General features: G+C 36.0%; 1 protein-coding gene across 5 annotated transcripts in view; it reads right to left on the bottom strand.

The window, feature by feature from the left end:
* TENM4 (teneurin transmembrane protein 4) overlaps positions 1–25,001 on the bottom strand; it is a 1,164,499-nt gene that overhangs the window by 108,365 nt on the left and 1,031,133 nt on the right. For all 5 annotated transcript variants that reach the window (XM_031963708.1, XM_031963710.1, XM_031963707.1 and 2 more), the window contains one exon: positions 24,080–24,296. In XM_031963708.1, the coding sequence (XP_031819568.1) occupies positions 24,080–24,296 (217 nt within the window). The remainder of the gene's footprint in view (positions 1–24,079; positions 24,297–25,001) is intronic.

The following is a 25,001-nucleotide window of genomic DNA, read 5'->3' on the forward strand; positions in this document are numbered from 1 at the left end:
TCTAACATTCTATGTTCTAAAGGTATTTTTAGGTCTAACATTCCAGGTCTAACAAAAATCTAACAGATTTCTTCTGAGTTCTAACATTCTGTGTTCTAAATATTCTGTGTTTTTATCTTTCCAATCTAACATTCCATTTTCTGGGTTCTAAGATTTTATTTTCTAAAGTCTCTTTTATCCTCAACATTTTATGTCCTAAAGGACTGATTTTAGGAGCTTTAATGTTCCATGCTTTATGTTACAGCATTCTGTGTTCTAAGATCTCTTTCAGATTTAATATTCTATATTCTTGGGTCCTTTTAAACCTTGATATTCTCTGATTCGATGATTCTCAAATACACTTTAGCCCTTAAATTCTACTTCTGGCTTCAAGGTTCCCTGGAAGTTAAGGAGAGAAAACTGCCAAAAATATACTAAAAAAATAAAAGGCAGCTAACCTAATAAGGCCCTCTGCAATCTACAATACCAGTGACTCAGTGCAAAGTGCTTGGCACATGTCAGACAGCTGAGATGCAAAATACACAATTAGGCTGGGCAGGGACTTGCCAATAAAGCTAACACCAAAATGGCTGGTGTCAGACCAAGCAGAATTTCAACAGAATACTATTAGACCAACTATACATTCAAGAATTTGCTGCAGCCATTTCTCAAGGAGGGTTGATGGATTCGGAATCAGGGAGAAAAATCTGAAATATGACAAACAAGCAAAAGGACCCCTTTCCTCAAGCTGACAAGATAGGGAGGAAGCAGTGCAGACTGAGAATTGATGATAATAGCAGCTCGTGTTTGTCTATTACTCGACTGTTACAAAGCACTTTGCATACATTATCTAATTTGATAATAACAGTAATGATCATCATAGCTTATATTCCCCACAATACTTTCAAGTTTACAAAGAGCTTGCCTTACAACAACTCTCTATTACAATTACTCCAAGAATACAAATACTATTATCTCTATTTTTACAAATAAGGAAACTGAGGCTTGGGGAAGTTGAATGACTTGCCCATGGATTTAGAATCAGAATTCAGAAGTAGGTCTCAATGCTCAAAACACTGAACTGGGAGTCAAATCCTTTTTTTTTTTTAAGTCAATTATTTGTATCTGTCCCCAATTTTTCTTTTTTTTGGCTTATTTTGCAAAGATACAGGAATGATTTGTCATTTCCTTCTCTAGCTCATTTGACAGATGAGCAAACAGATGAGCAAAGAGGGTTAAAATATTTGCCCAGAGTCACACAGCTAGTAAATATCTGAATCTGGATTTGAACTCAGCTCCTTCTCTATCTACTGTGTGTACTACCTAGTTGGTCCACACAAGGGTCCTTTACTCTTCTGCTAATATTCTATATGAACTTGGCTGGGTTTGTCTATTCTTTGGTCTCAGCTTTCTCTTCAAAATCAAGGAATCAAAACAGATGATCATTAAAGCCTTTCCAAAGGATTTGGCCTTCTATGTGTTCCTAACAGAGCACAGAGTGCAAAAGGTCTTTTCAACCTACTACAATTTGAATAAATAAGGAAATAAGAAACAAAATAAATCTGTTCTGGATTTTTAGAAAGTATAACTGCTTTGATTTCCTCCCCAACTCCCCCCACCCCTGCAATACTGCTGTACAAATGCATATAAAGTTTTAAAATAATGCTGGCAATTAAGTCCAATGTTTTATTCAGTGCACATTACTTAAGCTGACGAAGGAAGATGATGGGAAGAAAACTTTAGCTTTCCATTAAATTTTTTTAATGAAAGCAGCTAATTAAGCCAGTATTCAAAGATCTGAATATTCATTTTAGGATTTGAGGTAGGAAATAATAATTCTAAACTTTCCACATTTGAAAAATATTTGTTACTAAAATGTCACTATTGATTATGTAAATAGTCCCTATGCATTAAGTGTGTAACAGATTTATGTGGAAGATTCATTCAAAGTCTTTTTTAAAAAACAAAACAAAAAACAAGGATTTTGCTAATTCAAGCATGGTAGAAGATAATCTGTCCAATGTTCTCCAATCCATTACACCAGTCACTTTTTCCTTCCATTTCTCTGGTTCTGCTAACCATCAAGATGGATTTTAGGGCAATGTGAGTTACTTCAGGGTTCAGGATGTGATCTTTCCATGTTTCTAGGTGCCTATATTTAGTAGGTAATCTAAACAGGGTTTGTTGTATTGAATGGATTTATTGAACGTCTAATCATATCTTGACATTGTCAGCTATGTTCTCTTCTAGATCCCATCCATCCTCAGCTTCCTGATACTGTGTTCTTAGAGTCCTGACTAATATTTACTGGCATTCTTCCTTTATCTATCTTATGGTTCCTCTTCAGTCCCCTGCCCCAACCTCTTGAGGGAAGTTATAGTTTAAAGACATCCACATCCAATTGTCTCACATCTTAACAGAATTTCAGATTTGGGAACAAGGAATGCTGTAACTTGATGATTTTATAGACCTAAAATGTGGGTATGAGAATGTGTCATATGTAAGTCCAGCTCTCATGGATTAATCAGTGTTGATCTTTATGAGATAATAGGTCACCATGGAGAAAAAAATCAGATTAGATGGCAGGATAACTAGTTTCAACTTGAACCTAGTTGAAGTTCAACTATGAATTTAGGAACTAACCAGCTGTGCAACTTCAAGCAAACCATTTCCCCTTTTCTGGGTCTCAATGTCCTCCATTATAAAATTCTTTCCAATTCTAACATGATCTCTTCCTATAATAGACTGTAAACTTGGCCACTGAATTGGAAGCTTTGGACTGAGACATTCTCTGAGGGAATCTTCATTAGGTAAAAGAGCAAGGATGAAATGCAAATGCGCCTATTTGCCTCTTGTGTGACATCTACTTTTGTCCAAAGGCATTCTGTAGGGAAATAAGGAATTGGGCAGGCAAGAGTTTATGGGCTGTTGGGAGCAACAAAATTTCTCCTGATGTGGAAGAGAAAACTAGTCTTCAGACCTTGGAATAGAGATAGAAAGTCAAATTTCCACCAGAGTCAGAGAGGAGGTGGTTGATGATGTCAGCTGGAAGAGAATTCTAAGAATTTGGGTTATACTATAATTTACTAGAAGTCAGTTTGGGACCAGAGCTAGGACAAGTATGAAGTGTCAGGGCTAGCCCAAGAAAGGGAAAGCCAGAGAAGTTAAATCAAGATGGTGGCTCAGAGGCAGAGTAGTGTTATAGGATGGTCATTGATCTTGGAGTCAAAGACTTGGATTTGAATTTTGAATCTATTATTTAACAAGCTTCTCTTCTATTCTCTGAGCCTTATTTTTTTTTTTTTTTGCTTTGTAAAACAAGTAGGTTGGAATAGAAGTTTTCTTTTAAAAAGAGAAAGCTTTATAATCTTACAAAACATACTATCTTTTTTTCTTTAAATTACCTTCATTTCACAGTATAACACTACATTGCCCAGAGAGCCATCCCTTAAAACAAATAAAAAGAGATAAAAAATCAGTCTATTGAAACTAATCAATATATCCATCAAGTCTGATGATGAATGCAATGCTCCATGCCCATAGACCTCCATCTCTACAAAGGAGTCAAGCTTGGTTGTTATAATTACACAACATTCAGATTCATTTTTTTGCGGCTAAGATAGTGCATTTTTTCTCTTTCCACTACATATGCCATTCTATATATTACTTCTTGTCTCTGTTTACTCTGAATCATTTTACAGATCTTCATTTGCCTCCCACTCTTTTTAAAAATTATCAGTGCAGGGATAGGGTACAATAATGTTTCATTACATCTGGGTACCATAGTTTGTTTAACCATGCTCAAATTGATGGGCAACTAGATATATTAAGATTTTCCTCAATTTTATTTATCTACTAGGTAACAACATGGCAAATTCTTTCTTGGCTATTGTTCATTTGTTTCAGTTCTCTCTGATTCTTCATAATTCCATTTGGAGGGTTTTTTTTGTTTGTTTGTTTGTTTGTTTTTTTGGCAAAGACATTGGAGTAATTGACCATTTCTTTCTCCAGCTCATTTTACAGATGAGGAAACTGAGGCAAAAAGGGTTGAGTAAGTTGAGTAAGCATCTAAAGTCAGATTCGAACTCATGAAAACAAGGAGTTTTTCTGAGTCCTGGACTCTATCCACTGTACCTAAATGGTATCTTTTTAATAATATAATTATAAGGTGTATATATAAGGTATACACACACACACACACATATATATATATATATATACACACACATACACACACACATGGTATATATATATATATACACACACATACAAATACATACGTGTATACAATATATACACATATAATGTATATAATGTATAATATATAATTAAAATACAATAATAATGCAATGTAACTATTTACTCTTTAAAGGGGTAAGCTTATAAGAAGACAAGATCTATACAGCTATTACACAATAAGATTTTCAGGGGTATCTGGCACCAGATCCCAAATGCAAATATACACATTATTTTTTTAAGACTCTGTACCACCTCCCCCCAAAGGGTTTCTAGCCAAAATTCTTCTAATGTATTTTGTATTGCTTTTCAATCTTTGCAGTAAAAACCATCTCCTAGGTGTGCTAAAACTTGACTCCATGCTGGGAATCCCTCTGGATGCATTCATTTCTAGAGCTTGTCAGTTCTTTCCTAGTTGGTTTTCCTCTCTCTAATTCCTTTTCTCCCTCCCAGCCCCCAGCCCTCAAGCAATAACAAAATCAAAACCAAACCCTATAACTTCCCCAGGAGCTAAGCCAAAGATCATTATCATCTTACTTCATTAACTTCCACTCAGTTTGGGGACATTGATAATCAACTTTAAAAATTCACAGGTCAATTATCTGATCTGTGGATTATCCAGGCTCACTGTTTGCTTTCCATTCTCTCATTGGTGATAATCTATTTTTTCACTGATACCTTCACTGGGATTGGGGTTGGTAGAGAAGAGGTACTTTTCTAGCTTAGTCACCATATTTCTTCATGTCAGTCAATAAGCATTTATTAAACATCTACTATGTGTGAGGCACTGTGCTAAAGAAATGGAAAAGAGCTCAAAATGGCAGTGATAACCTGCAAATGATTATGTACAGACAAATATATATGCAGGATAAACTGGAGATAATCACCAGATAGAAGGTACTATATAATTAAGAGGATTGGGAAAATGCTTTTTTTTTTTTTTTTTAAAGGTGGGATTTTAGTTTTTATCTGAATGATCTGGTTAGATCAGTAGAACACACACACACACACACACACACGGTATCTAGAGTCACAGAATCGGGGTTCAAATTCTGGCATTGCTTTCATTTAAGTCCCTTCAAAATCAAAGTTACTCTGAAATTTTAGGGTCTGTAAAATTAGGGGATCAGATGACATTTCCCCTGAAATCCCTTCCAGTTTTAACTTGGATCCCACCATCTCATTCCCCCTTGTTAGGGATATTTTTGAAGCAATGCTCAGTCAAGTGCAAAGTGAACTATTGGACTCTGAGATCTCTTCCAACTTTATACTTCTGATTGTGAATTATCTGCATGCTTTAAAGGTAGAACCCCAGAATCCCAGATTTAGAAGGGACAACACATAAAAATTATCAAGACTCAATAGTTTTTATAGAAGAGTTGAATAAACTATCTTTTTATAACTTCTATGCTTTGAATTGTCCCTCTTTTGTTTTTTTTTGTGTTATATTGTTAGTTACAGATGTTGTGAGACTCAAATGAGAAAATGGATACAAAGCACTTTGCAAATATTAAAGCATCATAAAAATGCTTATTATTATTATTATTTTATTAGCCTCCAGTATGATTATGACTTGCTTCCCCACACCTTTTCCTACACTCCTTCTGATCTCTCTCTATATATGATGTCTATAAAACAATACAGGGGTGTACTAGTAAATATTTAACAACCAGGCTCTCAGAAGAGTATGTATACATACTTTTAAATTTAATCTGCTTTATTAGCATTTTCTTGAGTCTAGACAATTAACAATATATTGAGCTCTGATTTGTACCCTTTGCCCATTTCTGAGGTGTAAGTGTTCACGTTGAAAATTTAACAGTCTACTGGAGTTTGAACCCCGGGATCGGTTTGTAAGTTTTATCCCCTTACAAGATGATGAATTATGAAGATTGTTTCTGATTCCTATATACAATTCCCTCAATCTTTGTTCTAATACATTGTTTTTATTAAGTACTTCACTGTATTTGTCTAAAATGTTACAAAGATTATTGTCTTCAAATTCCTGAGTACAAATCCAGCCTGAGACACTGAGGAGCTGTGTGAACCTAGGCAAGTCACATAATCCTGTTTGTCTCAGTTTCCTCATCTGTAAAATGATTTGGAAGAGGAAATGGCCAACCACTTCAGTATCTTTGCCAAGAAAACCCCAGGACATGACTGAAAAACAACTCAACAACTAACAAGTTTCCCAGGGCTAAAGAGATTTATCCCAGATCAAATAATTAATTAGTGGTGGATTCAATATTCAAACCTGATTCCAAGGACAGGCTTCTTTGTTTTGTAACTACAGTAGCAAATAGAGCACCAGATTTGGAACCAGAAGATCCAAGTTCAGTTCTTGCCTTAACCACTCTCATATATAATTAGTTGGCTAATTGATGTTGGGCAAATGATTTCATCTCTGTCAGCCTCAGTATTGTCATATGTAAAATGGAAATAATAATAACACCTACCTCTGAAGGTTGCTAAGAGGATCAGATGAGATCATAGCTGTAAAATTCCTTGCAAACTTAAAGTGCTATAAACACACTAGCTATTATTGCTGTTGTTGTAATTATTATTAAAAGTCTAGAAATGGTTCCTATCCCAAGTCTAGATTATTGCACTTCTGGATTTCAGCAATTTGAATACATTAAAACTGAGTTCATATAATGAGCTGTTTGAAATTAGAAACTGTGTTAATTGTGGCTCATAATAACTGTTGCCAAGTCTCCCTCTCTCATCATCCCAACTCACTTAGAATTTGTTGGTTAGATTTTGGGGACACAGTGCTCAACCACAGAATCTCAGAACTTGAAGGAACCTCAGTAGACATCTAGCCCAAAGCTTCTTGAACTGGGGGTCATGACTCCATATGGGGATTACAATTAAGAATGTGGGAGTTGCAAAATTATGATTTATCATTAATAAATATTTGATTTATATGCTTATGTTATATACTGTTATACCTGGAGTCACATAAAAATTTCTCAATTTAAGAAGCCCTGATATAGTCTAAACTGTCTCTGAATAGCAAGCAGCCTCCTTCCTCCAATGGTCTTCTAGTTGGCCTGGAGTCTTACAGTCACTCTGATCTCCTCCCCACTGAGGCAATTTCTCATTGTGAAGACATTTTTGCTTGTGTTGAACCAAAATATTCATGACACAGAAAATGTCTCCCTTGCCCCCCATTTCCATTCCCCATGTCCTCTCTTTTCTAGGCTAAAAAGACCTACTTTCAATAAAAAACAACATTTGTCTAATTCCTTTAAGATTTGCAAACTGTCTTACACAATGATGTCACTTTTATTTTCACAACAGCAGGTACTGTACTATTTTCAGGAGAGGAAACCGCCTCTCCCAGCTAGTAAGTGTTTGAGGTCACATTTGCACTCAGGACTCCTGACTCTAGGACTAGTGCTCTATCCATTGGGTCACCTGGCTACCTTGCTTTAATCTATCCTCCTCTGGTAGGGCCCCCACCAGCTAGATAGCCTCTGCAGTCCAATTCCTGAGCTCCTTGTTCCTCTGTACCAGGATGCTACTTATCAAGCATTCTGTAAAAGACTTAAAGTTTCAGTTCACAGGGAATCGAGGATGCTGCTTTGACCAGGAGTTGCCTACAGCCAGAAGTCCTCCTGAATGTCCTAGGGAATTATTTTTAAAGGGATGCCTCTTTATTTACAATGTCTTTTTTTCATTAAGCAACCTCCTGAAATAATCTCAACCAAGAAAGCAAAAAAGGAATATGTACGACTATAATCACATAAATAGAAAGAACAAAAACAACAAAACAATTGAATTTTTTTGCATAATTATAATATCCAAGCCTGGCATCAAAGCAGGGCTATGAGAAGGCATGTTCCAATTGTCCCCTTTATTCTAATTTGTTGCAGAGGTGGGGACTGTGGGAATGGAACACAGCATGTAATTTCATACTCTTTCAATATGGTGATTATTTGTTCTCAAATGTTACAATTCATTCTTTTTTTTTTTTTTTTTAATTCTTTGTTAAAAGGGATGGTCCTAAGGGGGTGGAGCAGGGAGGAATGGGATATAAAGGTAAGTGATGTAAGAACAAATAAAAATTTGATTTTGAGAAAAAAACTTTTCCTAGGGATGGTATATATTCAGCTGATATGATGATATAGAAATATGAGTTTGGAATCAGAAAGACATCTTCCTGAGCTCAAATCCGGCCTCAGACACTTATTAGCTTTGTGATCCCTCAGATTCCCAGTTGTAAAATGGAGAAGGAAATAGAAAACCACTCCAGCATCTTTAACAAAAAAACTTCAAATGGGGACACAAAGATTTAGATTCAACTGAAATGACTCAACAAAATTACTTGACTAGCATTTATTAAGCACCTACTATATATTCCAGGCACTATATTAAGCACAAGAGCTACAAAGAGAGGTGAAAAAACAAACAAAAGTCTCTGTTTTCTAGAGAACTAAGATCCTTTCTAGGTGACTTTGAACAAAAAGCATATTGCCTTTCTAGATCTCAGTTTAAAGTCTGGACTGGATGATCTTTTGGGTCTCTTCTAGTGCTAAATTAATACTATGAGGTTTTTTTGACCAAGATAATTTCTAATTAAAAAAATTTAAAAATCTTATTTAATATTTTCCCTTATTACATATAAAACAATTTATCATTACTTTTTCAAATTCTGAATTCAAAATTTTATCTCTCTCCCTCCCCCTCATTTAGAAGGCAAATAATTTGACACAGATTACACATGTGTAATCATGTTAAACATTTCCGTATAAACTATTCTATGAAGGAAAATAGACAAGAAACTCCAAGAAAAAAAGAAAAACTATTTTTGATCTGCATTCAGATTCTACAAATTCTTTCTCCGGAGATATACAAAATCTTTCATTATAAATCCTACAGAATTGTCTTAGATCATTGTATTGCAGAGAATGGCTAAATTACTCAAAGGAGATTATTATACATCTTGCTCTTCCTGTATACAATTCAGAACAATGAAAACATAGATAATTTCTAATTTAAAAATTTAGAAATCTTATTTAATATTGTCCCCTATTACACTTTGCATCATGTATAATTTTTTTTTTTGTTTTTTTCTAAGAGTTTCCTGCTTATCTTTCTTATGGCACAATAACATCCCATCACACCCATATACAACAACTTCCCCAACTGATGGGTATCCCCTCAATTTCCAATTCTTTGCCATCACCAAAAGAACTGCAATAAATATTATTGTACATATAGATCCTTTTCCTTTGTTTTTTTTTTTTTTGGGGGGGGGTTCATCTCTTTGAGATACAGACCAACTAGTAGTATTGCTTGGTTGGAGAATATGCATGATTTTATAGTCCTCTGGGTATAGTTCCAAATTACTCTCCAGAATGTTTTTTTGTTTTTGTTTTTTTCTTTGTTTTAACAGTCTAATTTCTGAGGACCCTTTCAGCTTTGTATTCTATTTTCCAGGATTGAAGGGGCCTTCTAGCTCTACCAATGAATATTTTTATCTATCTAGAACCTCTTTCAGTTCTGACAACCTCTGTGGAAGTTTTGGTTTTTTTTTTTTCTTTTTACTGTAGCTTATGTTAGTCATTTAAGTGACTGAAAACTCAGAACAGGTTAAGACACAAAGCAAATGGGGACAGTAAGTGGTTTTGAAATCAATACAAGAATGATCAAGTGGCCAAAGAGAAGCTGTTATCTGTTCATCAAACTGATGTGAAAAGACATTCCTCAAATCCAGAATTTAATTTGGCAACTTGCTTTATCATTGTAAACTCTCATTTCAATGTGAGCAGTGATTTTTTTTAAATGAACATGAATTATATATATATATATATTTTTTTTTTCTTGCTGGCATTTTGAAAAAGACAAGTTCTTTACCTTCCTCCACCCTCCATCAGGGTAATTCATCTTTTGTCTTTTTATTTTTTTAATGGTGATGAGGTGACTTGTCAGCTCAGCTTGTTCTTAAAAAGCAAGATGGTAATGCAATAATAAATTCAATCAGAATCTGGCTGCCAAGGAGATGTGTGTTTATTTGGACTCTATTAGATGGCGTCCATTGTTCAACCCCTTTAAAAAGGGGCCTGAGTAGTATCTAATACAAGAGGAAGAGAGAAGAGAATGTATTCCCATAATACAGTTAGAATCACAGAAGACAATAGGGGTGTGTGTGTGTGTGTGTGTGTGTGTGTGTGTGTGTGTGTGTATAAACAGAATCATAGAATGTCAGCCTGGTTAAGGTCTGAGAATAAAGGAGGTCAGGACACAAAGATAGAACACAGAAGCTAAGAGAGCCATTTGAACAGAGAGTGATAAACCAGGGATGAACACAACCTTCAAAATCACTGTTCAACCCTTTCATTTTACCGAGTAGAAGCCTGAGGGTCCCAACGGTAAGAGTGTCTTGGCAAGGGTGATATCGACTTTTAGCAGAGCCAACATTAAAACCCAATTCTCTAATTCCCAGTTCAATGCTATTTTCTCTTACAATGTGTTGCCTTTTAGGGTCTACAAGGAAGAAAGAATACACCTTTCCAGATGAAATAATCTACTGAAAAATAATTTTAAAAATCAACTGATGATTATTGGCAGATTTATATTGAGTGATGTGCTGGTAAATATAAATAAGCTCTCAGAATAAAAAAAAATCAGGCACACTTTTAAGTTTAATCTGCATTAATGTTTTTTCCTCATCATTTACAAAAGTTTAGATAATCAACAAAATGCTATATTTAACTTTAATTTGTAGCATTTGCTGACTTCTGAGATAGAAATGATCCAGCTGAAAATGTAACCACCAGCTGGTTTGAGCTGGTTCTAATGCACTCCTACATATGGCACAAGTTACATTATTTTGCTGGATCCCCACAACAACCTTATGAGGTGACTAAAAGGCAGGAAAAGTGAATAAAGTACTGAACCCAGAGTTAGAAGAATTGATATCAAAAGCAGCCTCAGACACTTAATTGTTGTGTGACCCTAAGAAGTCACAAAAACAAGCAAAAATCCATCTTTCAGTCTCAGTTTCTTGATCTGCAAAATAGGGATAATAATTATAGGATCTATCTTATATTGGGCTTCTGCAAGGTTTAAATGAGATACTATATATAAAATATTTTGCAAACCTTAAAATACTATATAAATATGAGAATTATTATGATTAATCAATCAACAAACATTTATTATTTATTATAATCATATCATTATTAATCAATTATCATTAATTATTATTATTATTAATCAATAAATAAACATTTATTAAGCACCCACTAAGTGCCAGGCACTTTGCTAAGTGCTAGGGATACAAAATGAGCCAAAAGACAGTTTTTGTCCTCAAGGTGTTTTATAATCTAAAGGGAAGAGTTCAGTCATATTTCAGTTGTTTCTTAATTTTCATGATTCCATCTTAAGATTTTCTGGCAAACATACTGGGTTGGTTTGTCATTTCCTTCATTAGCACATCTTAGAGATAAGAAAACTGAGGCAAACAGGATTTAGTGACTTTCCCAGGATCACACAGCCAGTAGGTATCTGAAGCCAGATTTAAACTCATTTCTTCTTAATTATAGGCCTGGTATTCTATCCACTGAGCTATCTAGCTGTCCCTAAGAGAGGAAACAATATACAAACAAATATATACAAAGCAAGCTAAATGGGAAATAACTAACAGAGATACACTGTTATTAAGAGGAACTGGGAAAGATTTCTTACAGGTTACATTTTAATTGTGATGTGAGGAGTAAGTAACTGGCAAGTTAAGTGACCTGCCCATGTTCATAATGCTACTAAGTGTTGGTGGTGATATTTGAATTTAGAGCTCTCCTGATTCCTAGTTCTCTACTTTTCCCATAATACTATGCTATTACTGTGAAGGGCACTGAAAAAAAAAAGGTGAAATATATATATATATATATATATATATATTTTAACTTATCTCCAGCTTTCTTTTTATATTTCCTAACACCTGAAAATTATGTATTTGTGGTTTCAAATTTCCTGGAACTTTGACATCTGGAAGAAGAGTAGAAAAGAGATGGGACCAGTATATAGTTTAAATGAATTTGGACATGGGAGTTAAAAGAACCGATATAGAAAGCTAAGTTCCAACACTAATTAGTTGTGCTAACTTAGAAAGATCACTTTGCCCTTCTGAATCTCAGTTTCCTAATTTGTAAAATTGGGATGGAAAAATAACAATGACGAAACAACAATTGCTAGCAAATTATCTAGCACTTTCAGGTTTGCAAAGAGTTTTTCATGTAGCCTACCATTCTTAATTTCAGGGGGGAGGGCTAAAGCAGTTGAAATGGTAGGGGTGCTTTGTAGCCATAAAGAGCTGGTTAAAGGTGAAAGATTCTTAGAGAAGACTCATTAAATCTCTCTTCCTTGCCTGATTAAAACCTGGGACTGGAATAGAGATGAATATAATATTCATGTTTATATATAGCTTCTTATAAATAATTAGAAAGCAACACAGCATCTAGTGAAGTTGTAAAGTGTTATTTATCACCTGTTTCCTGATGATTATGCTCTAGGGTTAGGGTCAGCTGAGGCCATAGGAAAATATGAAAATGTTTCTGAAGTTTAGATCTTGTTAATTATGCCATGATACAATGACAGGTTTATAGCTTTTGTGTGTGTGTATATGCATATAAGTCATATAAAAGTAAAAATGGTTGGATTGAGAACAAGAAGTGATTTTTGAGACTATTTCGTTCAACTTCTTCATTTAACAGATAAGAAATGAAGTTTACAAAAGGGAAATTGAGTCACACACCCAGAAACCCAGCAGATTCAAACCCAAATTATCTCACCCTCAAATCTGATTGTCTTTCTAATACTTACTACCCGGGAGGGGCAATTCTTAACTGGCAAATCAAGAGGAGACGTTCAGTAGAAGTAGATAATTGTCAGTTCTAGAGTGGTAAAATTAATTTATTGAGCAATTTCAATTATATAGAACATAGCTGAGAGCAAATAGGAAGTCCCAAGGGGCTTGTAAACATCTAAAACAGTTGTCCTAGTGTCCTGTGCTAATCTAGATGATGCATTTTACTTAGAGGAAAGATCCCTAGGCCCTTACTCAGTACCTAGTTACCCTAAATTTACACATAATTCTAGCAAAATGGGTGATGGAATTTCCCAGCCCACAGAAGCTGACAAGGGAGTAGTTTTGACTGATTGAGGTCAGCAAACTGACAGCAATAACAAGGTACAGCAATTATTCTGACATTAAGGGAGAAGACAGAAAATCTATCAAAAGAAGATATAAGAAGGTTTTAAAAAAAGACTTAGCAGCCTGGAGCCAGTCAGTATAGTAGCCACTAGTTCCATATGCCTCAATATCTCCTGATCTGAGATTTTAAAGTTACAATTCCTATTTGTTGGAAGTGAATTATGAACAACTTTGGAAAGTAGAGTAAAAAATTCAGTGTTGGATTAAAATCCACGACATGTCACTTAGCGACCACAAGTCACTTTTTGTGCCTCAGTTTCCTCACTTGTTAAATTAAGGGCTTGGGTTTGATGATTTCCAAGTCCCTTCTAAGGGACAATAACTAAGCCATATTAACTCTGTACAATCCCAGCTTAGTGCTAGGATATCCATAGACAGCCAATCATAAAAATCACAAGATTTAGAACTAGAAAGTATTATTATAGGTTAGCTCTGAAAGAGTTTTTCTTTTCTTTTTTTTTAATACTGAGCTGAAATTTACCTTCCTGTATTTTTTCAACCACTGTGGTTTCCCACTTACATAATTTTCCTCATGCTGTTTCCAGTGGCAGGAATGTTGTCAAGGCCCAACTGAAGGATTGGGTGAAACCTCAGGAACCATATTCTAGGAAAGGCATTATTGACAAAATTGAGTATGTCGACAGAGCTGTGACTACAATGTCAGACATCTGAAAACCACACTAGATGAGGGCTGGCAGAAATAAATGGGGACTTTCAGCTTGCAGAAGGAAAGATGTGTTAGAGGTAAGGGATGTGTGTGTGTGTGTGTGTGTGTGTGTGTGTGTGTGTGTAAGTAATAGTTGTATGAAAGTATTTAAAGAGATGAAATGATGAAGAGAAATAAGATTTATTTTGATTAGTCCTCGAGGCCAGACTAGGAGCAAATTATAAAATTTCTAGAGGGGGAAAATATCAGCTCAACATAAGGCAAAATATCCTAACAACCAGAGCTGTCCCAGAGTACTTTGGAAGGTGGTGGGTTCTAGCCTGTTGTGATGGCTTCATGGTACCTTTGTTAGGAATATTGACCAAGGGATCTCTATTTATATGTGGATTGAGCTAGATCAAAGCTTCTTAAATTATAGGGTCATGAAAATTTTGGCAGCAGTAAAAGGTATTCAACATTCCAAGATTTAATTTTTTTTATCAGCATATGGCATTTTGTTTAACTTTTTATTTTCAAAATATATGCCAAATTTTCAACATTCACCCTTGCAAAACTTTTGTGTTCTAAATTTTTTCTTCCTCCCTCCCCCCCACCCCTCCCTTAGATGACAAGTAATGCGATACATGTTAAACACATGCAATTCTTCTATACATATTTACACAATTATCATGGTGCACAAGAAAAATCAGATCAAAAAGGAAAAAAATGAGAACGAAAATAAAAAGCAAGCAAACAACACAGAAGGTGAAAATACTATGTTCTGATCCACATTCAGTTTCCATAGTCCTCTCTCTGGATGCAGATGGCTCTTTCCATCACAAATCTATTGTAATTGACTCGAATCAACTCATTGTTGAAAAGAGCCACATTAATCAGAAGTGATCACAAGATTTAATTTTTATGTAAAAATAAACAAGCACATTTATCTCATTAGTATACAAATTTGCCCCCATCTTTAATAAATGGTAAAATTATATGTATACCAAAGAATTGTTTTAAACTGCTTATGATTTATTATCTGGAAATGTTTGATTTGTATACCTTTTTAATACATACATATATATACATATGTATACATATATACACACCCACATATATGTATATCTTTTTAATACATACATATCAATTCTGATGGACATGGCTCTTTTCAACAATGAGATGATTCAAAGCAATTCCAATTGTTCAGTGATAAAGAAAGCCATCCTCACCCAGAGAGAGGCCTGTAGGAACTGAGTGTGGACCAAAACATAGCATTTTCATATTTTCTGTTGATGTTTGCTTACATTTTATTTTCCTTCTCAGGTTTTGTTTTCTTTCTATATCCAATTTTTCTTGTGCAGCAAGATAACTGTATAAATATGTATACATATATTGGATTTAACATATATTTTAACATATTTAACAAGAATTGGACTACTGCCATCTAAAGGAGGGGATGGGGAAGAGGGAAAAATTTGGAACAGAAAGTTTTGCAAGGGTTGAAAAATTCCCATGCATATGTTTTGTAAATAAAAAGCTTTAATAAAAAAATAATAATATACATACATATCTGAGGTCATGTAAAAATTTCTCAGTTGAAAAAGGGGTCACAAGTGAAAAAAGTTTATGAAGCCCTGAGCTATTTGACCTAGGAGGACCCTTTTTTCTCTAGGTTTGGGGATCACCCTCCCCAACTTTACCTAGTGAATCAATGCTAGGTCTTTCAAAGCCCAATTTAAGTGCCACCTTCTCCAGGAAGCCCGTCCAGCTCTTGTCAATAAAAAGATTTACTAATTTTCCAGAGAACTTTGTTTTTTCCCTTTCTAATATACTTATTACCTATCACTGAAAATTTTTAATTAAGTATATATGTATATTAGACAATAAATTCCATGAGGGCAGGGACCTTGTCTTATCTAAACTTTGCACATTCTTCATCACTGAGAACAAGGCTGTTTGTATGTGTGTTAATACATGCATGTACACATACACAAATGTTTGTGTGTGTGTATTTTTTTTACCAGACTTGTGATTTCACTAGTACAGAGAAATGATAGTGAAGAAAAACACTCAACTAACACAGATTAGCACTTTCTGTGAGTTTTAAAAATTTTCTAGAGTTGATCTGATGGAAGCAGCTTTTTTCAACAGTGAGGTGATTCAGGACAATTCCAATAGTCTTGTGATGGAGAGAACCAACTGTATCCAGAGAGAGAGGACTATGGGGACTGAATGTAGATCACAACATAGTATTTTCACCTTTTTATTATTATTGTTTGCTTTTCTTTTCTTTCTCATTTTCCCCCTTTTTGATCTGATTTTTTTCTTGTGCAGCATGATAATTGTGAAACTATGTATAGAAGAATTGCACATATTTAACATATATTGGATTACTTGCCACGTAGGAGAGGGGGTGGGGAAAGGAAGGAAAAATTTGGAACACAAGGTTTTTTAAAGTAAAAAGCTGTTATCCTTAAAAAAAGAATATTAAAATAAATTTATTTATATATATATATATATATATATATATATATATATATATATATATATATATATATATGTCTTCCAGAGTCAATAGGCACCAAAGATGCCACAGGATCATAAGTATAGGCTAGAAGGGATCTCAACAGCCTGCTGTGGATCACAACCCTTGCATTTTACAGATGGAGAAACTGAGATACAAGGAAGTAAAATGAGTTATTCAGGGTCATCCAACCAGTTGTCAGGGGGCAAGACTCAAAATCAAGATCTTTTTGATTCTAAAGCTTGCTCTCTATCAACTCCAAGTTACACTTAATAAATGTTTGGTTAAGTAAATTGATCATGGTTCTATATTATGATTATGAACATAATATAGTATGTTCACTCTAACTTCTCTAGGACTACTCTCCAGATAGTTCACAGTACCATGGGATTTATTTATTTAACTTATTTAATTTAACACTTTTATTTGTAGAGAAGAAAACTAAGGCCAGGACAGTTCACCAAATTTTTGCCAATAGTAAGTGGAATTTAACCCCAAGTTTTATGAATTCAAATCCAGGACCCTGCACTCTCCTACAGTGACTTCATGTTGTAGTGGCCCTAGCTTCTCTCCAGGTTTCCTTTTACTCCCTTAGCACAGCAAGCGCCATCTTGAATGCCGAAGGAGATGCTCAGATCCTTCATTCAGATGTCTGAGTGCTGCTAGGAGAAAGTTAGTTGTACCAGCATGGTCTGGCTCTCTCTGGGACCGTCTGGATTTCACCCAGGGGATGGTAGCTGTGAAATGAATGTCTCATCTCCAAGAGAAGAGACAAATTACTGCACAGAGAATATGGAAATAATACAGGGTGTCATCAACCAGCAGAAAGAATTGTTATACATGGACACAATGTCAGATTCATGTATAGCTAACTTTCCTGCTTACTATGAGTAAGTCTCTGTGGAGATTGGATTCTAATTCCTGGCTAATAAGGCTCCTGCTCCTAATAGTCTCCTGGCTAAGAGGTAGGGGTTGGTCTATTCTCAGCTCAAACTGTCACAAAAAAACTCCCTTAATCTTCCCCCCCCCACAATGTCTTTTCTTGGAGGACAAATCCCTATTAACTTTACTTCCAATTAAAGAGGTTAAATTGGAAGCTGCTGTTTGATTTTTCCCTAAGTTTATGTTTTAGAGAAAAAAGAACCCAAACAACTAACAAATAAGGAACTTGGTGAAAGGTTTTACTGCTACAACATTTATGAAAATCAAGCTCAGCCCACAATTCCCAGAGCAAGCTTAAAATGGGCTATCTCTTATAAAGACTGATGTTTGTGATATAGTACATTGACGTAATGCCTGGCAGTTGTATAGCTTTGGAGAGCCTTGCAGACTTTGAGAGCTAGAAGGGACTCTTGTTCTTGAAATAGACAGTTTCAACACAAAATTTTTAAGCTAGAAGAGACCTTAGTAATGGGATCTTTAATCTGGGATCCACAAACCCTCAAAGGATCTGTGGACAAGTTTCATTGAACTTAGATAAAAAAAGGACATAATTTTCACTAGTCTCCACCTGAAATAAATTTCCTTCAATTGTTTAATTTAATAATAATAATAATAATAATTTAACAATACACTTTTGAGAAGAAGTCCACAGGCTTCATCTGCCCTGTTAGAACATACTACTACTACTACTACTACTACTACTACTACTACTACTACTGCTGCTGCTGCTGCTGCTGCTGCTGCTGCTGCTGCTGCTGCTGCTGCTGCTGCTGCTCCTGTTACTGTTACTGCTGCTGCTGCTGCTGCTGCTGCTGCTGCTCCTGTTACTGTTACTGCTGCTGCTGCTGCTGCTGCTGCTGCTGCTACTGTTACTGTTACTGCTGCTGCTACTGCTACTGCTATTGTTACTGCTACTGTTACTGTTTCTGCTATTGCTACTGTTACTGGTACTGCTGCTGCTGCTACCATTACTACTACTACTATTACTAAAATGTTTTGAAGTTAATAAAACACTTGATGAATATTTCATTTTAATCTTGCATCAACCTGAGGGGAAGGTACCATTATTATCCTACTTCACAGAAAAGGAAATTGAGGCAGGCAGAATTTCAGTGACTTATCCTTAGTCACACTACCAGAAGGTATTTGAGGTAAGTCCAAAGCCTAGCTGTATTGTAGAATAAAGAAACTGGAAGACGCCATCAGACATGGACCATTAAAACACAGATATAGAATGTTAAGGCACCTTAGAGATCATTTAGTCTAACTCCCTAATCTTGTAGACTGAGAACTAAAGGCCTAGAAAGGGTTTTTTCTCCTATTTTCCTCCTCACTCAGCTATTGGTTTTGTTGATGTGGAAAGAAATTCTAAGCAGGTTACAGTTTATCAATGTTCCCTGAGTGCGGGCTGTTTTCTTTCCTCCCTTGATGGGTGTCTTGCTGCCTGTCGGAGCTTTGGCTGCACAGGCAACGGTGCATAATATTGAATGTGGCAAATGTAAACATGCACCATAGATTATATTATTATTTGTTGAGCTCTGACAGCCTGCTCAGTGTTGTACAAGATGTACTGGGAAATTTGGCCTTGGCCCTGGGGGCTTGCAATTGCTTTCAGGCTTGCAGATGAGAGCACTGGTTGGATCAGAACAAATGAGGAACCAGCCAAAACAATGTTCAGACACCACAAAGTGAACAGCAAATGACGAGCAACCAAAAATTTCCCTGGCATGTTTATTATTTATAGCTCCAATTTAGTAAAAGGGCATACAATCTTGGAAGCCTTTGGGTAAAATTATACTTTTAAGTAACAGCTGGGAGCTTGCTGTCAAGGAGTGAGGTAGGGAAAAAGAAGTCAACTAGGTTCTGTTTGCTGGGGAAGGATACCAGGAAAGAAAGCTATGTTTTGTATTCATTCTGGGGCTAGTCCTCCTATTAATTCATTGTATAACTTCAGTAACTTCTGGGATGAGTTTGCTCTCAGCACCTGCTCTATATTGGTTTAACTCAGCGAGTTTAACCTAAATGATTTCTGTATTCTCTTGCCATCTCTAACATTTGATATTTTACAAGTGTAAGGGATCCATCATCTCTACCATTCTTTCTCAGGAGCACTCACTGGTTAGTGACATTCTACCAAACAACAAAGATGAAGAACTTAAGAGAAATTTGGTAAGACTTAAGTGTACTGACAGTGTGATACATGCAGTGGAAAGAGAAAATTTACATAATGACCATGGTACTGAGTCCAAATAGTTCATGCAGTGACTAATCTTGACCCTGAAATACATACTGCCTTTTAGGGCAAAAGTCACACACTTCAGGGGAAGAATGATTCATGGCTAGTTTGTTTTGATTTACAAGGAGGGTCTTTTGGGAATGGGTGGGTGGAGTTAATTGAGAAGTAACAGTAATGTAAAAAATGAATAAAGCATTATTTTAAAATATATGACTTCTGATATTTATTTATATGTAGAAGATGTATATATATATATATATATATATATATATATATATATATATATATATATATGTCTTTATTCTATCCACATTTCCTATAAGAGTATAAACTCCTTGAGAGCAGGGACCATTTTACTTTAAAAATTTTTGGATTTCTTCAGCTAATGGCAGAACCTCATATATAATAAAATTTCCTTTTTCCCCCTAAGTTGACCTAATTGCTTTAACTATTTATTAAATATCTATCACACATAATACTTTAGTAGACCTGTGATTTCGTCTGTATGTGGAATCCCAGGGTGAAAAAACTCCCTTTTCTGAATCACTTCATCATTTGCTTTGCAATTTATAGTCTTAGAAAGATGCCTACAACATAGAGAATTTCAGTATCTTGCTAAGGATCACATAACCAATATGTATCAGGGGCAAGACTCAAAGCCAGGTCTTCTCAGTTTCAAAGCCAGCTGTCTATCCACTATCATGTTGCTTCTCATACAATAGAAAAAATATAAAAGGAAAAAGATGAATGAGATACTTTGTCTTCAAGGAGCAATGGAGATAACCCATACATACAGATAAATATAATACACAATAGAACAGAAATGTATTAAATTATAAGTAAAGACCAGGATTTAAACATCTTTGTTATCTTGTAATTTTCCTAGATAACACTGGATTACATCTTTGTCCAATTTGTACTTTCACTTTGTATGATTCCGCTTGTTCATGTCATAACCCTCTTATTAACTTAAAAGCCCCTGACCACAGGGATTATATTGTTTTCCCTCACAAATCTTGTGCATTGAACACAGGAACTTTGTGCACAATAGATACTTGAATATTGATTGCTGAATTTTAACAAAGAGTATCACCCTATATGATGCTGTTCTTATAGAACCATCCTATCTTTTTGTACTCATCAGCCATTATCCATCTTTACTTCCATCTTTTATACTCATCTCTTAAAAGTTAGGTTGATTGATCAGTTCTGTGTATATATCCATCTATATCTTCAGACAATTTTCCCTTTCTTCCTCATTAGAGTTATGTATATTTGTCAGAAATTCTGTACCAATTTTCCAAGAATTTTGTTGTTTTTATTTAGTTATTTTCAATCATGTCCAATTTTCTGTGACCTCTTCTGGGAATTTCTTGAAAAAAAATACTGGAGTAGTTTGCCATTACGTTCTCCAGCTCATTTTATAGATAAGGAAACAGAGGCAGGATCATACAGCTAGTTAAGTATCCAAGCCCAGATTTGAACTCTGGAAGATGAGTTTTCCTGACTTAAGACCTGACACTATCCACTGAACTCTAAGAACACCTCCTATAATTTTTCCTCATTATATAACTAATATCTTCAATATTTAAATAATAATAATGATGATAATTCTTCTTATCATAATAGCTTACATCCATCTATCATTTTGGGAGCTAGCCTGACCACTGGGTAGCTGCAGAAGGAAAGAAGGATTGATTGGAAGTGACAAAAGTAAAGAAAGAGACTATGAGAACAAAGAATCAGACTATACATGGCGAGCTGGGATCTTTCCAGGTATAGTTCTTGATCTGCTCCTCTATCTTGCTGTGGCATCCTTGGTTGGAGAAGTTGTCCATGGACTGACTGCCCTGATGGCACTGCCCAGACTGGGCCCTGGGAGGCAAACAGTCCAGAGCTCAAAATGATCAAGTGAAATTAATCTAGGATAAGCTGAGTGCCTAAGGGCATTGTTGGGAGCCTGATTCTTTTTTCCTTAAGACACTTTTCTTTTCCCTGAGGGCAAGACCCTTTTGGAGGTCACAGTCAGTGAGATCAAAGCATTCTCTTTCCCTATTCCTTTGTGAAGGCACATTTTCCCCTATGAAAACATATTTGATTTTTGGAAAAGGTCAAAAGGTATTGGAGGCCAGTGTGGTAAATAATTGAGTGATCGTTCAGTCAATATAATTTTGAGTGAAAAACAATTTGTGAGTATCAAATATTAATTTATCCTGAGGTTCTTAGCTGGAGTCCATGAACTTAAAAAAAATTCTGAGTATATTTCAATAGAATTGGCTTCCTTTGTAATCTTATCTATTTCAGTTTATTTAAAAGCATTTAAAAGAATTGTTCTAAGATGAGATTCATAGGCTTCACCAGACTGCCAAAAGGGATCCATAAAGCAAAAAAAAAAAGTTAAGAATTGTTCATTTGGGATGATTTTCTTGCATAGTTCATAATTGGGGGTAGAGAGTCCTTTAAGGTGACACCCCCTAATTTGCATGTCTAATTTCTGGTATGTTTATTTCAACATTTCATGACTTCATCATCACACCTCATCCTTTATAGTCAGGAGGACTAGATAGTTATTCTTAATAATAACCATGGGAATCTACTGAACAGATGGTCCACAGCAAATGATACTCAATAAGGCACTCCACGCTTACATTGCTAGATGTGTTTTTACTATCAAATGGCTTCGACTCGAAGTAGAAACCCTGTTGAAGGCTTCTTGTCAGATCAGTGAACAGAGCAGGGCAAAAATAAATAGCTCCTGATGGTGCTCAAAATAGTCTGAAAGCATATCACATTTTGAGAAAGATAAGACTATTAAATTAACTACACACCTAGAAAGTTGCCTCTACTCTGAAAGGGAAGGCCATAATTATACTACTGATGAGATTTCCCCTAAGGGCTAACCAGGCAGCTTCTAAGCCTATCAACTGTCTAGAGAATTATAGAACCACTATTTGTCAGCCTTGGAAGAGATTTTATGTCAGAACACAGACAACAGGACTTCAGAGTGAGAACCTTGGAAACGAGGATCTTAGAACACCAAAAGTCAGAGCAAGAACATCAAGGCCAGTGGATTTATTTTACAGAGGAAGAAATAGGATAGCTGGTGCAGTGGATAGAGGGCTGGGCCTGGAGTCAGGAGGACATGACTTCAAATCTGGCCTCAGACACTTATTGGCTTTGTGGCTTTGGTCAAGTCACTTTACCCTGTTTGCCTCAGTTTCCCCATCTGTAAAATGAACTAGAAAAGGAAATGGAAAACCACTCCAGTACTTTCGTCAAGAGAACCTCAAATTGGAAACAAAAACAAATGACTGAACAACAACAAAACAACAACAACAACAAAAACACAGGCTTCTTTGCTCTCGATTTCCTCATCTGTTTCATGGGGACATGCAGTTCTGGGTTCTTTTTACTTCATAATTGTCTGTCTGTCTCTCCAAGCTGCCAGAGCAGAGCCAAACTGTTATTTGGCCCGTTAAGCATCAATTAAGAAACCAAGCAGCCCAGGATGTGACGAGAAGAGTTCAAGCAGCTAGATATTCCAGCAGTCACTTTGACAAATTATTTTGTGTAGCTCCAGCAGAGAGAACTAGGTCTGCTGGGCACAAGTTACAGGGAAGCATATTTCAGCTCAATGTAAGAAAGAACTTTTAACACTCAGAGTTGTCCAATAGTGAAATGGGATCCTTGGGATGGGGATGAGATGCCTATCAATGGAGGTGTTTGAGCAAAAGCTGAAAGACCTTTTGTAAGGAATGTTTCCTAAGGGAGCACTGTAAGAGAGCTGGGGGTGAGAGAGAAAGGAGAAGGGCAGTGAAAAAGAGAGAAGGTTAGACAAATGATCTTCAAAGTTCCTTCCAAAAATAAAAACTCCTGATCTTCCTACTAGGTAGAAACAATCCTTGGTTGTTGAGAAATGAAGCACTCCTTTTTTAAATGGAGGCAGAAATAATACTTGACTGTTAATAACTGGAGGACCTCTCTCTTTATTTTACATGAAGGATGCTATAGCTCTGGCCATTGTTATCATTCTAATTCTCTCCCCAGGGTCTCCCTGATTGGCCCTGTGAGGACTGAGGTAAAATAATATGGTTATATGAGCAGAGGACTTGTAAACAGGAGTCCTGGAATTCACATCCAAGCTCTGAAATTCACCAAACATCACCATGGTCAAATAACTTTCTTGCTATGAGCCTCAGTTTTTCCCATCTGCAAAATGGAATTCTGGCATTCCCTACCTCACAAGGTCACATAAGGAAAGTGTTTTGACAGGTACCACAGACATGGTCCACTTACCCTCCATCAAAGGGGTTCTCTCCAGGGACTATGTGTGTACTGTCTTTTCCCACGAGGAACTTGATGCGATCATAGAAGGAGCGCAGATTCTGTGAGGATACGGGGGCCTGTGTCTCCTGGATGATGTCCACAGGGTCGGGAGACCCCAGGCACAGAGCATTGACGTGACACAGGGGCTGTAAGCAGCAATCAGGATCCATGCAGTCCACCAAGCCATCTGTGGAAAGACCAGAGGGTATTATTTATTGTGGGTATGCTCCCTCTCTCTCACTCTAAGCCTGACTATTCAGGAATCATCCTAGCAGACAGGCAGACAATCCTAAGTGCCAGGCACTGTGCCAACCACTGAGGATACCAAGGAAGGCAAAAGGCAGCCCATGCTCTGAAAGAGCCCGCAATCTAATAGGGGAATTGTTACAAACCGAGGATCGAGGTCCTGAGAACTCCTTGAGGCGCTGCCTGGTCAAATCTCATTTTAGAAAGGAAAAACTGAGGATTTCCGAGCAAAAGTAATTTGCCCCCAAATGCATTGTTGTAAATATTGTATGTAACTAACTATACATCTAACTAAATTTATAATTATAAGTCCACTAGGTGGTGCCATAGTGCACCGAGTGCTGGACCTGGAGTCAGGAAATCTCCTTGAGTTCAAATCTGATCTCAGACACTTAACAGCTGTATCCTGGGCAAGTCAATTAATCCTCGTGCCTCAGTTTCCTCATCTGTAAAATGAACTGGAGAGGGACATGACAAAATACTCCAGTTTCTTTTCTAAGAGATTGGGTCACGATGTCATTGCATAATAATAATATAAGAGTTTCTTCATCTGGGAATTCTTTTTACCAGCTAGGAAAATGATAATCCTGTAGTATTTGATCTGATCAGGATACAAAATATTTTTTCCAGTTTTGCCCCAATATGA

Source organism: Sarcophilus harrisii, chromosome 3 (assembly GCF_902635505.1).
Source record: "Sarcophilus harrisii chromosome 3, mSarHar1.11, whole genome shotgun sequence".
Lineage (NCBI taxonomy): Eukaryota > Metazoa > Chordata > Mammalia > Dasyuromorphia > Dasyuridae > Sarcophilus > Sarcophilus harrisii.